This window comes from Leptonotus elevatus, chromosome 3 (genome assembly GCF_054856555.1).
Source record: "Leptonotus elevatus isolate MCC_2025b chromosome 3, RoL_Lele_1.0, whole genome shotgun sequence".
Classification (NCBI taxonomy): domain Eukaryota; kingdom Metazoa; phylum Chordata; class Actinopteri; order Syngnathiformes; family Syngnathidae; genus Leptonotus; species Leptonotus elevatus.
This window is the reverse complement of record NC_141241.1, coordinates 14,140,794-14,155,737: the sequence shown is the minus strand read 5'-3', so window position 1 is coordinate 14,155,737 and position 14,944 is coordinate 14,140,794. Positions and strand designations below refer to the sequence as shown.

Here is a 14,944-nt window from a genome sequence, read left to right as displayed (position 1 = left end):
CTTCAAATACATGAAGTGCTGCTGTCTCTTCTTTAATACCACACATAGTTATACTGTAAGCATTTTTTGTACATTATTTTGTGATGTGATAGTGTTATTAAAAGGTGGATTAGATCGCATAAATAACCACTAAAGGCCCAGGTCCGAAACTCACTGCCTGTCCCTGCAGTTTGGGGAAATAATAATCAATGAATTGATCTTGATTGATGAATTGCTTGTTCAACTCCTTCCCCCTAAATCTTCCTTCTACCTTTATGTCACCAATACATTTATGATGTGTTCAACAGTTTGAGGAAAGGCCCTTTTTGTTCTCAGTGCACTAAGCATGATTCAAAAATAGAGCCAACCGACCTTCTTTCCCTTTGACCTCACACATTTTCTTCTGGATGACAAAAATATTCCTAAAAGCATACTCCAATATAGTGTAGAAAGTCCTCTCAAATAAATGGACACTGTGAAAGTGGACCAACTCTATATGATTCAGAATAAGTGTTGAACCGACAAGCTTTAATTCCTCATTAGCTACCGGTAGTCAACCACCAATAGGAATCTGCCACTTAATGTATGATTATTATATCATGGCAGTATAATATTTGCAATGGTGGTCAATTTGAATCCCGAAGAATGGCATTTTTTTTCTCCCTGGTCCTTGAATATTTGTCCCCCAACCCAAAATCAAGTCACTCACCACTTATGGTGAGGTCACAGATGTTCACTGGAATTCCAGACGAATATTCCAGATGGTGATGACGGGAAGTGCCTGATACTCGTTGTCCACTAACTTGAATTCACACTCCATACTTGATGTTATCAAGTGTTGGTGGGTTTGCAACGTTATATTCGCAGGCGGGGACGTTTTTAAAAATCCATCATGTTGTGGTGTGAATGGTGAAGATATCGTATCCTCGTGGGTGGAATAAGTTATTGTTGTTCCTCATAAATCTTTGTTCATTTGTGTGAGCATGATGACATCATATTCACCCATGAAGCACATTTTGATATGTACATACAAATTATATAAAAAGTCAACACACCCCTGTTGAAATGTGAAAAACATTAGGCCATGATAAATAATTTCAAAAATAAATAAAATAAAATAAACAAAATTACAATTAAAGGCATATTTGACTCATTGAGCCATTTTCAGCAATAAAAAGTTAATATTTTGACAAGAATGAATTTGATATCTGATGCTGTCAATTGAAGATGCTTTACTGGATAATAACACATTTTCCCCACGTGCCTGAGAGATTTCAAATGTGTTTTTGCAAAATGTACTCAGGCTTGTTTTTATTTTTTTGTTTTTATTTTTTAAAGATATGGCTTCTGTCTTGCTATCTTCCCCCCGTAGCTCAGATATATGAAGAGGATGGAAGATTGTTGTCACCTGTATCAGACAGCCATTACTTGACAGAAATTCCTGCAGTTTTCTTCTCATCTCTACCTAATGATGATTTTCTTTAGTGACTTTATCAGGAAAAGTGACAGGTTTTCCCTGTAAGACGCCGCTACCACGAGTCATTCGCATGATTTGTTTGCCACAGTGTTTAACAAGACACCATTCCTGATGCAACTCTGTCATTATTATCCAGGCTTTAATCAGCTGGCAGGGGCTGGGTATCGGGGTCATTGACCGGGAATGGAACCTGTGCAGAATGAAGGTCTACACTACACTAACAGTCAGTCTTACTCTATCAAATGTTAAAAACATTTTTTTTTAATGTATTTATTTAAAACATTTTTTTTATTTGTATTTATTTATTTAAATTGTATTTATGTTTATTATTATTATTATTATTATTATTATTATTATTATTATATATTTTTTAATATTTAATTTATTTAATTTATTATTATTATTATAATTTTTTATTAGTTATTTATTTTTCAATTGATTTGCACAGGTTACAGGTCACATTAATGGTGAAAAAGATTGGAACAATTTATCTTGGCCTCATTTCTTTTTTTTACATCTAAAAATTCTGGCATTTCGGTATGTGTCAGCTTTTTATTTCATATCAGGTTCCTAATCCTCAAATTATAGATGCTATTTTTTTTAAATACAATATTATTATAATTATCTGTTTAATATATAATTTATAACATGGCAGATACTGGTTATTATTATTATTATTATTATTAATAATAATTTCTAGACAAGTGATGTGTGGGTTCTCTTCTCCACTCCTTTCATATAGCGTATGTGAGTTGCATGGTTATACAGTAAAATTTTAAAATAACCGATGAAAGTTTAGTTGCATTCCCGTGGAGCTGCACGTTGAATCAAGGTCAAAACGTTATTAATTATCCTCATGTGTAAGCATTTTTGGTTGCGCGCCAAAACAATGCCGTTTGTATGATTTTTCCGTTACACGTTTATTTATTGCTTTAATTCTTGAAGACATTTTTAATCAATTTTTTCATATGTCTGATACACAATTTCTAAAATCTAAAAACATCATGTTGGACTTACTGTTACTGACATGATGTGCATCTTCTTACTTCATCCTATTATGAAACGATTATGAAAGTTTGGTGTGTTTCAAGCTAAAGTGATGAATCAGAAGCGTGACAGGTTTTTAGGTCAGGATGTGTTTGAGCATTTTGTAATTGCTTTGATTGTTTGCACTCTGAATTGAACTGTATTTTTTGTTCACTGAAACATGACAATAAGTGAGTCTCAACAAATGAACCATGAAAACGGTGATTCAGAATGCTCATATTTAAGGATTTTTATTTAATTTTTTATTTTTTTTACCTCCAGCTGTTTTTACTTATTCTTTTGCGAGAATCCACTTATTTCTTCCTCTACGTAAATGCACAAAAAAAGAGCCACACTTGAACTTGGCCAAACGAATACAAGTGTGTGTTTAGTCAGAGCCTGCTGAGAAGTCAGTGAGGGTCAGGGCAAGGCGAAAACTTATCTGGCTCCGCCCCCTGGCCTGTGTGACTATAGCCAGTATTTGAGTCTTCAGGGGGGGGGGGAGCTGAAGGCAAGCCAGTTGTGGAGACGCAGGAACGAGGCTGTGATACCCTCACACACACTCCCACTCACCGCACACACAAAGTGGAGGCAGGCACACCTCCATTTTGGTCATTCATCCATTTTGATGTTTCCCTTCGGGTGCGAATGATGGCCTGGTAGCTTGTGAGCTGTGACTTTTGTTTTCTTTTAGAGTTTGACTTTGTCATCTCCTTCACTGGAATTCCATCTTTCTGTTTGGACTTTCAACTCTCGTACCCAATGCTGACCGAACCGTGCGGCGCCATGTCGATGGGCTCGGACGTCCGAGATTTGGCTCTCCTGTCTCCAGGCCCCCAGGTGCCCTCCTTAGGTGGGGCAGGAGGCGGCTGCGGCCAGTGGACGCAACTGTTGGACCTCCATCCCGGCTCTCCCTATAACTCCCTGCCCTCCCATCACTCCCTCATCAAGCAGGAGCCCAGCTGGGGGACCGCCGACCCTATCGAGGATCCCCACTGTGGACTCGGCGCCTTCACGTTGCACTTCTCGGGCCAGTTCACAGGCTCGGGCCCTTGCCGGGTGGGGGCCTTTGGAGAGCCGGCGGCGGGCCAGCCCAGGGGTTTTCCCAGTGGAACCTACCTCCCCGGTTGTGTGGACAGTCCTCCTGCACCCAGGAATCAAGGTAAACATTGTCAGCCCAACATTCAACAATTCAAGGGATGAAAATCTTCTTGGAAAGGTGACATCCTCTACGATATGTTTGTTGGATTTGTCAGCGCTGTTGTGTCTAGGCAGGATGTTATGTGCTTTACTGGGACAACATGCCCTCTGCCAGGAACTAGCTTGACAGTTTTCTGGAAGCACTCTGACAGACACAGGCGTCCGCCATAATCCTGTTGCACTGCAACCTTTCGGGAAATGATCACAGACACATTTGAAATTGTTCCTATGGGTCACAGTTCCTCAAACACTTTCAGCTCAAGACGCAATTTAAAAATTAAAATTTACTAGAATATCTTATGTACGGAAATAGCAATTTTTTGCAGCAACCTTAAGTTTGAGAAACCTTGATCTAGACTCATAAATCTATCATACTATTATTAATAAACAATTGTGCTTGTAGTGTGCAGAAGTATACAACTAGACTGCGTCCTATGGGGACCCTTTTCTAACATTTACACCTCAAAGTATAATTTTACATTAAATATATGAACTGAATGTTATTGTTCTCCACTGGGATACGTTGCTTGTAAAATAGATGAATTAAACAAGGTATTTTTTGTGAAACAGCTCTTTTATTGGATCTTGAAAAGCAGTGCAACTGTACCTAATATTGTGGCCCATATTGATCATTTTGTGTTGCTATTTCTATCCTCATCCCCTAACCAAAACTGCCTGCCCAAAAAAACTGTATTAGTTTTGCCCTAAAAATTGTTGTTGCTTAAATTGAGATGTATGCCAATATACTGTATATATATATATATATATAATCAGTGCTGTCAAAGTTAAAGCGTTAACTGATTAATTTATCACAAAAAATTAGCGCATTAATCATGAATTCATTTATTAATTTTGACTATAGATTATCCTTTAGCGTGACAGCGGATTTAAGGTAGCACAGGTTGTGTTTGAGCAAAAAACATAATTACATGCATTGAGGTAAAGCATTTAATAACTGTTTACGTATCACATTTGGAATCTTTGTTCACGTCAAAATATTGGGGTATTTTTTTTCCCATTTAAAATTATGCAAGTAATTGATTGATTAGAAAACACACTTCAAATTTGGCGGGAAAAAAATGTTGATAAAAAAGCCTTTTTTTATTAAGCAATTCATCGTGATTAATCAAAATTCTAAAATGTGATTAATCTGATTTAAAAAATTTAATGGTTTGACAGCTCTAATATATATATATATATATATATATATATATATATATATATATATGAAAGAAAAGCCTGTTTTACTGTACATACAGTAATTAAGTTAAAGTAAGTTACTTTCCAAAAATGTATTTGAGTTCCCTAAAGGTTTAACAGTTGAGTTTGCTTTATTTAGTTGATCAAGAATTTATGGTAAAGATTTATTTTATTTTATTTTCTTAATTTATCGTGGACACCGCAATCTGGATTTGCAATCTGAATTTGGGACTTTTGTATGCAACATAAATATGAATTTCCTTCTTGCAAACAAAGCTCCGTCAAGTCTGCTGGGGCTCGTTACTCGGAGGTCAGAGGTTGAACTGTGGACGTGTGCGCTGATGTGACTTCCACAGACACTGTGCACGCACTCTTGTTCGCCCGCAAGTAAAGTACTTTTTGATGAAGTGATAAACTGCTCTGCAAGCTGCGGGGATTTAAGTAAGCGATTGTGAGTCTTTTTTTTTTTCTGGAGAAACTTCTCTACGGCCCTCCAAGGACTGACTTTTGAAAAATTCCTAACTTCTGCTTGAACTTTACAGTCCCACTTTAATAACTTCAACGTAGGTAGCATTGACATGACTCCTCATCCTTGAACTCTCTTTTTCTCTAGGTTATGGTGCAATGGGCTTAGACGGGAACCCCAGTTACCCTCACACGGCGTCTCACCACACCCCTCAGCTCTCCAGCCTGTCCTTCAAGCACGAAGACACACTGTCGCCGACAAACAACATTGGTAACAGTCTACTTCCTGGCACGTTCTTGCTAAACTCACTCAATTACTGGAACACGGCTGCGTTCACTGCAAGGTCATAGACGCAGCCCATCATTCTTTCTTTTGTTTTTCCTGTCTCTCTGTATCTCTCTCTCTCTCCCTCTCTCTCTGTCTCTAAACTCAGTCATGGACATAATGTGAGTCAAGTCTTTTTCACACAGCATTAAAGCGCCTTGCGTGACACAGCATCCCACGTCAGACGATTTGATGTGTAAGAACGTTAGTGGCAGTGTCTGGCGTGTGACGCGTAATATACTAGGCAGAAGGTTGCATTCTAAACAAGTGGATGTGAGTGTGTTAAACTTCACATGACTGTCCCTCACAGGGTGTCTGCTGCCTCACTTATGGCTCTGAGTTTCAACACAAATGGCGGAATATTGGTGGAGCTTACGCCACGTATTACCATGATGGAAAAATAGGCAGTGTGTGCTTCTGTATTTTCTCTGTTGGGCAAGAAACCATATTTGGTCAACAATAAAATATACCCAAAAATATAAAATCGCAAAATAATGCAACTGATAAAATATGCAGCAAAATAATAATTTTAATATACAAATAACCATTAGAGTGACGCTGAAAAAAGTATTATAAGGGGAAAAAAACAATATATTTTCAATAGGGATGGGCTAGTACCGAGAACAGGTATCAGTACCAGGTCTTATTTCAAGATATCAGTACTCGCGGCCCAAACTGGTATCGGCCGCTCTCTTGTGGTTGTTTTACGATCAGGAACATAAAATATGTATTTTATGAACAAATGGAAAACGATGAGAGAAAATTGCTATTTATCTCATGCAATTTGAAGGAAAAATGGCATATTAATATCTTTCTTTAAAATGATCAGTCATTTTGTGCGGTAAATTTTATGTATTAAAAGTACTAGTGGTATTGGTACTTGGTATCGGTGACCACTCAAGAGTTGAGTACTTGTACTGGTATCGGTTTGAGAAAAAAAAAGGTGGTATCAAACATCCCTAATTTTCACAAACAAAATTTGAATAGAATATATGTAACTGAAAAGAACGCACTGCTTAAGATGAACCGAACGAGCCCAATAAAAGATGTGATCACTTTCTGTACTTAGTACCGGTAACGGTTCGTGAACTGCATACTAAAGGATACTCTTTAACGGGGGCTTAACAATTTAAAAATAAAACTCACTTTTTGTCATATTTGTCAAAATATTAATTTTGACTTGATAGTACATGATAAATATGGTCTGTGAAAAAAAATCTGCCAACTCTTGCTCCATTTTGTACCTCTAATTTGACATACAGTACAAGCAAAAGAATACAACTTTAAACTGATAAACAAGTGTTATTATAGTAACACTGCATTACGAATACAGTAATGTGATTTTTCTAATGACTATTTCAACAAATATGACAAAAAGTTGTTGTTGCTTTTTAATTGCAATGACTTTAATGATTTTAATATTATGACTTAGCCTTAAATGCATGCTTGGCTAAATCTGGTGTGAAAGAAGCCAGTGAGCATGAACTCTGACCTTATTGAACTTCACACTGACAAAATTTAACTTTTTTTTTTTTTATCCAACCACCTGCAGGTTGAGGGTACGAACCTCAAATCCCTGTGACCATATATTAGCGTCCTTTTGCAAGATTCTGCATTTCTACAAATTGCTCCATGCGCTATTCATTTCTTGTATTGACCATGTCCCATTACTTTTGTCTTCAATAGTAAACATTGTGAATTAGGACAGCTGTGTTTCATTCATTAAAGTGCTTTTCATTTTTTAAACTTCATTTGTGAAGCAGTTATTTTTCCACTACAATGCATTGTATTAATAAAATAGCTTTGTGTTATTTGCAGTTGATCAGCAATACGCCCCTCCCCTTCCTCATCCTCCTCCTGCCCCGCCTGTGTTTGGGTGCCACAATCCCGCAGAATCCTGCCCGAGCAACCAAGCACTACTGTTGAGAAACTACAACAGGTAATTCGTTTTTCTTACTCCCCGTGCATACACACTTCCCTGAATCCCATCACCCAATAAGCCCCCAAGGGATAAATGTTATTATTAGGGGTGTCAGGTGATTAAAGTTTTTAATTGTAATTGATCACATGACTTAAATAGTTAACTCACAAATAATCGCAAAGTTTTCATACCCTTGTGAACATAAAAGTGGGGGTGGGGGGATGTTAAAGTAATAGAAATATGGCTGCATCTTTTAATCATTGATACAGTCACAATAATTCATAAAAATGAGTTTACATTAGAAAGATGTACTGTACTGTAAAAAAATCTAGTGTGATATTGGTTGGTGTTGAGGTCATTTTTCTGCCACTAGATGGCATAATTGCATTTGGCGACAGCTCAGTGCATTTTTCTTTTCATCTTGAAGCTATAACACGAAGTAACTTGTGAAATTCTGCACATTTTTAAAATTGTAAAATACGACTTGGGGCTCCACAAATATATGTATTATTATCAAACTTATTACTGCAAAATTTTGACGTGGACATGTCTGCTGCTGGCATTCCCCCAGTAAGGGGCAGTCATTAATCACGCGTTCAAAAATGAGTGGCGGTAAGGGAACTTGAAATGAACTCAAAATTAAATAATTTTGACACCCAGTTATTATGGATTTGGGGACCTGCCAACAAACATTTAGTGATCTCCTGTTGTCATGTATGCTTCGACAGCGTGGAGAAAAAAAAAAACCTGACATATTAGTGATATTGAGTGTGTGTGGGGTAAGGCTGAGAATGTGCTTTTATAAATACCTGATTGTGTTCCCAATTTGTTTCCAACTTGATGGAAAACATTTCTTCGGGTGAATCGGGTTGGAATTCTTTGAATGCCGACTCGGGATGTTTTGGGGAAAAACGGAGAGCATGGTGCAACACAAATACTGGAACGGCAGATGATAAGAGGAGACTTTGCTGTTTTTTGTTACAACTTATGGCGCGAGCTGGAAAAAGTCAAACGAACGCGCACGCATGTGCACGCACACACACGCATAGTGTATATATGTATGTCAGATAGCAGTGAGCCTTTCCACAGTTGACCGTTGTTCAGAACTGATTATTCTACTTCCCTCAAGGACTTCTCAAGGAATGAAAGCCAGAATTCACCCCCCCCCCCCTCCCTAGAAACGTTACCGCCTTTAATGATACCGAGGACAGAGTGATGTCATGCGGTGGTTCGTGGTGTGCAAGGCACCGAGTCGCACCCCCTCTCCCCTGCAGACAAACACAATCCCATCTCCCAGTGTGTGTGTGTGTGTGTGTGCACTCGTGTTATATGCCAAGGTAAAGAATGGCTCGTAGCCCATGTTTTTTAATGAGCAGCGCGGTGGGCGTACAGGATGTGTTAATAAGCAACCATTTGGAATCTCCCTTCATTATCTGCACAAAGGGAGGGGAGGGACATGGAGAACCCTCACTATCATAAATATTGCCAACATGCTCCTATTTCAAGAGCCCCCTTCCCAATTTAAAAACAAACAAACAAATAAAGATGAAACACGCTTATCGTCGGAGTCCTATAACTGTCATTTTTCCAACATCTGTAATTAATTGTTGTTAGGACAATATCAGCCACAAAACACTCGACCTTGACTTTGATGAGAAGTGACGCTCATGCTGAAAAAACTTCATCTCCAGTTTTTGTGCTTTGTCTCTCTCCTCTTATTGTTGTGTCGCAAAAAGAGCCACACAAAAAAAGCAAAATACACGCAGTGATTTGACGCTGAATTGAGCTATAGCAAGATACGTTGCTCGATGACATTCCAGGTTTTGAACTGTTGTGTTCGGGGTGCAGACTGCCAAAGAAAACGTACTATGCGCCCTGACCTGAGGTCTTGTGATTCAGATTCAGATACAGAATACTTTATTAGTCCCAGAAGGGCAGTTCAGTTTTACAGTCTACCACTACATATTGTTTTCCCAAAAAATATACATATAACATCCAATGTCTTTTTTAATAACAATAAAAAATGCACTCTATCATATTGTATTTTCTGAAAACATGTAGATGTGACTTATTTAAATGGATTTTAAACAATTAAACAGTCTGCATATCATGATTAATCTATTGTGGCTCATTCTGGTGTGCACAACTTGGCCACTGGGGGGCAGTATAATGCCGTCACAAACGAAGACGAGTTTCACAACTACTGTAAGTGACTCAGTAAGCTGCCGTAACATGTAACAGCAACATGTGTTGGTGCACTTTTTATGTTTAAAAAATGTGTCGCTTAAAGCATTGCAGTATAAAAATGCTATTTATTAGCCCGTGTTGGGCATTATGCATTGTATGTTAGCATTAAATTGAACGCACTTAGGGCAAAGCAATGTGCTTGTTTTAAATATGCAACTTGTGATTCTCATTTTATTTATTTGTTTAGTTTGACAGTAACATCATCTTGGAGTGACATTAAATACAAAGTAGAATGAAGCTTTTTTTTTTTTATTGTTCACTTCCAAACTGCTACTTGTTGAATTGAATTGAGTGAAGTTCTTTGCCGCCACGCAACATTCATCTCAATTTTTTTGCGTGCAAGTCCAAACAAACAAACACGCACACGCACGCACACACACACACACACACACACACACACACACACACACACACACACACACACACACACACACACACACACACACACAACAGCTGAATGACTGCGTCCCATGTATTTTAAAGGCAAAGTATGAAAAATAAATAAATAATAAAGACATCACAACATCAACAATAACCACAACTAGTGACCGTAAAGCAGGACAGTATGTGGAATACCGGTAATTCTCGATTTGCTCAGGATTTAGCAGCTTTTTGGCAGAAGGAATCAAATCATTTTTCATTGCAGTTTGTATGCAGAACCGGCAACTTGAAATGTATGACCGACCATGTTGGCCTATTGCGCAATTGTCCAATATTTCGCCACAACATCCAAGTATTAAACAGTGCATTGTTGCCTCTCATCAGTGATAACCTGTACCAAATGGCGTCGCAACTGGAATGCGTCACGTGGAACCAGATGAACACGCTTGCATCTTCCATGAAGAGGTAAAAACTTATTTTCTTATAGTCTTAATGAGGGGAAAATACTGTAGGAGAGGAAGCCAGATGGCTGCTGGCCGGCTGCCGGTGAGGGGGGGGGGGGGGACCAGAACGCTCAGATAAGGATAATAATGTTTGAATGCTTCACTGTGTAGACTTGTACACACTTTTTTCAAGGACTTATTTGTAGATCATATCAGACAGGTGTACATAAAAAAGTTAAATAACATCTTTATAAGGATAATTTGAAATCCAAGTTTTATTTGAATTTGGATAACCCCCCCCCCTCATCCCGCCCCCCCCCCTCCCCTCAATCATATTGTTTGAATTCCAAATTGTGAGACTTTTGGATCATTTGACTGAAAGTTTTGTTTGCATTTTGTTTTGTAGCAGCCACACGAGCAGCTATGACAGCGATCCCATAGCCCCGCCCCCTCCCATGCTGGTGAGCGCCCAGTACCACATCCACACACATGGTGTCTTTAGGGGGCTTCAGGTTAGTCAAGTAAATGCACATGCATGCACAAAGGAGGTAAAAATAGCACTTGAATAAACAATTGGTGTTGTCTTCCTTCCGAAAGGATGTAAGACGGGTTCCCAGTCTCGCTCCCCCAGTTGTGAAGTCATCCGAGCCCGGGGACAAGCGTCCTTTTGTGTGCGCCCATCCCGGCTGCAGCAAGAGGTACTTCAAACTTTCACACCTGCAGATGCATGGAAGGAAGCACACGGGTGAGTTTATCTCTAAATGTACAATATATAAATGTTTTTTGCTGAGTGAACATAAATGGCAATGTGAGATACACTGGAGTGGAAATGATAATATTAATAATAATTATATATATATATGAATAAAATAAATAAAAGTTGGAATCTCAATTTGTACATAGGATATACAGTTGATGTAAAAAGTGTACACACCCCTGTTAAAATGCTATTTTTTGTGATACAGAAAGATGAAAATAAATCATTGTTCACTTACAGGTGAAGGAAAATAAAATATAATAAAATCATACAACAACGAGGTGGTTTATGTTGCAGGAGAGAAGCCGTACCAGTGTGATGTCACAGAATGCGGCCGCAGATTCTCTCGCTCAGACCAGTTGAAGAGACACCAGCGCAGACACACAGGTACTATAATGGCACACTTTTAATCCATGCACCGATAATCTCACTCACTTTCATGATTCACCATCAGGAATGAAAATGATTGGTCGCATAGCAATCAGTGGAACAGGAAGTTATTACCTTTTCTCTCTCCTTGGTTCTTTTTTAACCATCACACAATTTGTGAAATGACGAACCTTCCACAAAAAAAAAAAACAACGCCAGCCCAAAATCATGTTGAATCGCTAATTTAATATGAAAAAAAGCTCATTTATAACACTTCCATTGATTAAAACGGTGGTCTATGTCGCGGGGTGCTACAGTCTGCACTCATGCTGAATAAATGAGAAAAAAGTCTGTAATACTTCACAAGAGCCAACGACTCTGTTGCCTCATTTTCCCTGGTCTCTTTTCCAAAGGTCTTAGAGCCATGAGTGATAAATAAATAAATAAATAAAACGATGGATATTAATCCAGATGCAAATTTAGCTTCATAGCTCACGCACTTCCTTCTGCAACGAAGCTTTACAGTCATTTGTTTTAACAAACCAAGCCTCCTCAAATGTATCTGAATTAACAATTTTCACTCTTAGTATAAAATATAACCACATTATGCCACATTGCAGAGGCTGAGTTTTCAGGCCTTTTCACACTGCACTTAGCAAAACCCATTCATTGTGGATGTGCTGCGAGGGCGGGCCACGATGCACAAGGTGGCCGTCTGCCGCGTCGCAACACACCCTTGAGTTGAAAAAAAAGGCTTAACTCAAAAGCGGCGCATATAATAAGAAAGAAGTTGGCGGAGCATTTCGTAATGCTAACGACCAACAAGCGGGAAAATCGTCACGGTGACTTATGCTAGGCTGCTACACAAGCACTTGCAAATATGGGAAAGCTTGCACCAGAGCACTGTCGTGCTTGTGCACTGTTCCACGGTGAACATCAAGAAAAACAAGTGCAGTGTGAAAAGGCTTTACATTTCTCAGACAGTTGAGCATTCAAGAGCGTTAATTGATTTATTTTTCAGATGCAGTAGTTTCAACACTTTAAACTGGGTCATAATTTCCCCAAATTAACTTAACTGTGGCATATTAATGATGATCAGTTTTGAATTTTTAACTCATTCACTCCCCTATTTTCACTGAAGCAACCCCCTTTGCTCCCAGCTGTTTTACTAGATTTTGACTGATTTTGCAAGGCCCACAGAATATTGTGTTCTATTGCTAAAAAAAAACATGGAACCTACCAAAAGAAAGATTAGAGTCTTTTTTTTCATCAGGAACAAAAAAAAGTTATATTTCTATCTGTTTCCGTTTTGCAGCCATTAGCATTAGAATGTAGCTAAGTTTAATCATTATTCACAAATCTATTTAGAACTGTGGGTGAATGATCTTTTTTCAACATGGCTCTGGTTCATTTCCTATGCTCTGCTGCTACCTGCTGGCTGTTTGTGTAATAACTACAATTTCTTCAACCATTCTCTGCATCTGAAGCTGCATCAAAGCCTTCTGTGTGCTCTAGCAAAAAAAAAAAAAAAAGTATGAATAAGTCTTAAAATAGAACGTATTTATACTTTGAATCATTATAAGTGAATAATGAATAACACATTACCCAAAGTGTACATTAATTGGATTGAACAGAACAAAACAAAAGTTAATTAAATGACAAAAATGTATTTCATCAGTTTAATACATAAAAGTTAATTTCAAACAAATTTGTATGCATTTGTTAAATGTAAGTCATTTGTAAGAACACCCATTTACCTATTATTATTATTATTATTTTTTATCTTAACACTTGTGAAGATGGACTAGTGAAGACTAGTGAAAATGAAGCTTCATGAAGCTTCATGAAGCACTTGCAGTATTTTGTGACTCCTCTAGATGGTGCTGTAGGTTTAAAAGTAAAGGCAAGTGCAATGGAAATTAATTAAATTTCCACTGCACTTTAAAACCAAAAGTGCCATCTAGAGGAGTCAAAAAATATCACAAGTGCTTCTTGAAGCTTCATTTGCGCGTCACTACTAAACACTGTCAAATTTTCCATTGCTGAACGTGACTTCATCAGGTAATAATTGTAAATTAAAACAACAATATGAAAACCATGTTTGTGCAGGAGTGAAGCCCTTTGAGTGCGAGACGTGTCAGCGAAAGTTTTCACGGTCAGACCACCTTAAGACTCACACTCGGACTCATACAGGTAAAACAAGTGCGTATACCTTTTTATCTTCCTCCGCTGCATTCCTCTCCTGGTCAGACCTTGGAGACGGCCGGCTTGATCATCGCACCCGACGTTTGAATGCGTTTTCTCATTCAACGCCCTTTTCCCCCTTGTGTCTCATTCAGGCGAGAAGCCGTTCACGTGCCGCTGGTCCAACTGCCAGAAGAAGTTTGCCCGCTCTGACGAGCTGGTGCGCCATCACACCATGCACCAGAGGAACCTGACCAAGCTGCAGCATGCCATCTGAGCTTGGAAGGTGGCGATGCAGCGTGCCAGCCAGTAGAGCCAGAGCCAGGTCAGAGGTCGCGGTGCCTTGCCAAATGTGCATAAGTGGAGGTCACAGCTGATGCCAACCGCGCCCACAAGGCATCCGCGTGGTCCACAAGATGCAATCTCAGCCAGAACTCTTATTGGGTCATCTCCACTGAGAGGTTATCACCAATTTTATAACTGAGCCCAAATTTAAAAAATAAAAAAAAAGACTAGACAAGGAAACAATTGAAGCTCAATTTTTGATATTATAGCACACTTGCACTGTTATTTAGTTTTCAAAAATGTGCTGGATCATGTAAACTGGATTTGAGGAAATGGACAGCGGTGATTTGTTGCTTTTGGATGATGTAAATACACACAATGCACGCCTAATAACTTTGTACATATGTGATGTATTGTATCGACATTCTTTTTGTATGGTGTATTTTTTTTGTAAGTCTATAAATGCTGATTGACATCATTCTCCAATGTGTGTCTTCGTGTGTGCGCGCTGTCAGGTTAAGAGGCCACCAATGATGGAGGTGTTTGGGGAGTGACGGGTAGTAAAACAGCACCCCACCGACGCTCTGACAGGGTGCAGGTCTCACCCTCCTAAATCTCTGCCGCACATCTTCATAACTGGAAACATCTGGAACTCAATAAATCTCTCTTTTTTTTTTTTTTAAAG

The 14,944-nt window shown here is 38.7% G+C and overlaps 1 protein-coding gene across 4 annotated transcripts; it reads left to right on the top strand.

Annotated features, from left to right (window-relative positions):
* Positions 1–2,955: 2,955 nt before the first annotated feature.
* On the top strand, positions 2,956–14,740 carry wt1b (WT1 transcription factor b). Of its 4 annotated transcripts, none has more exons than XM_086072017.1 (9): positions 2,956–3,644; positions 5,496–5,636; positions 7,491–7,611; positions 10,606–10,686; positions 11,071–11,176; positions 11,262–11,409; positions 11,719–11,808; positions 13,900–13,983; positions 14,130–14,740. In XM_086072017.1, exons 1-9 carry the CDS (start codon positions 3,245–3,247, stop codon positions 14,249–14,251), a joined length of 1,293 nt encoding a protein of 430 aa, XP_085928143.1. In that variant the 5' UTR covers positions 2,956–3,244; the 3' UTR covers positions 14,252–14,740. The 4 variants fall into 4 exon arrangements, with proteins under 4 accessions (XP_085928143.1, XP_085928142.1, XP_085928145.1 ...); XM_086072016.1 differs by having other exon boundaries at positions 2,958–3,644; positions 13,900–13,992; XM_086072019.1 differs by having other exon boundaries at positions 2,959–3,644; positions 5,496–5,618.
* Positions 14,741–14,944: the final 204 nt, after the last annotated feature.

Bases quoted from the DNA above. Each gene is read 5' to 3' on its own strand.
- wt1b (XM_086072016.1), top strand. From the start codon at position 3,245: ATGCTGACCGAACCGTGCGGCGCCATGTCGATGGGCTCGGACGTCCGA. The intron at 7,612-10,605 runs GTAATTCGTTTT...GCCTCTCATCAG, and splicing joins CTGTTGAGAAACTACAACAG to TGATAACCTGTACCAAATGG. The intron at 10,687-11,070 runs GTAAAAACTTAT...TTTGTTTTGTAG, and splicing joins CTTGCATCTTCCATGAAGAG to CAGCCACACGAGCAGCTATG.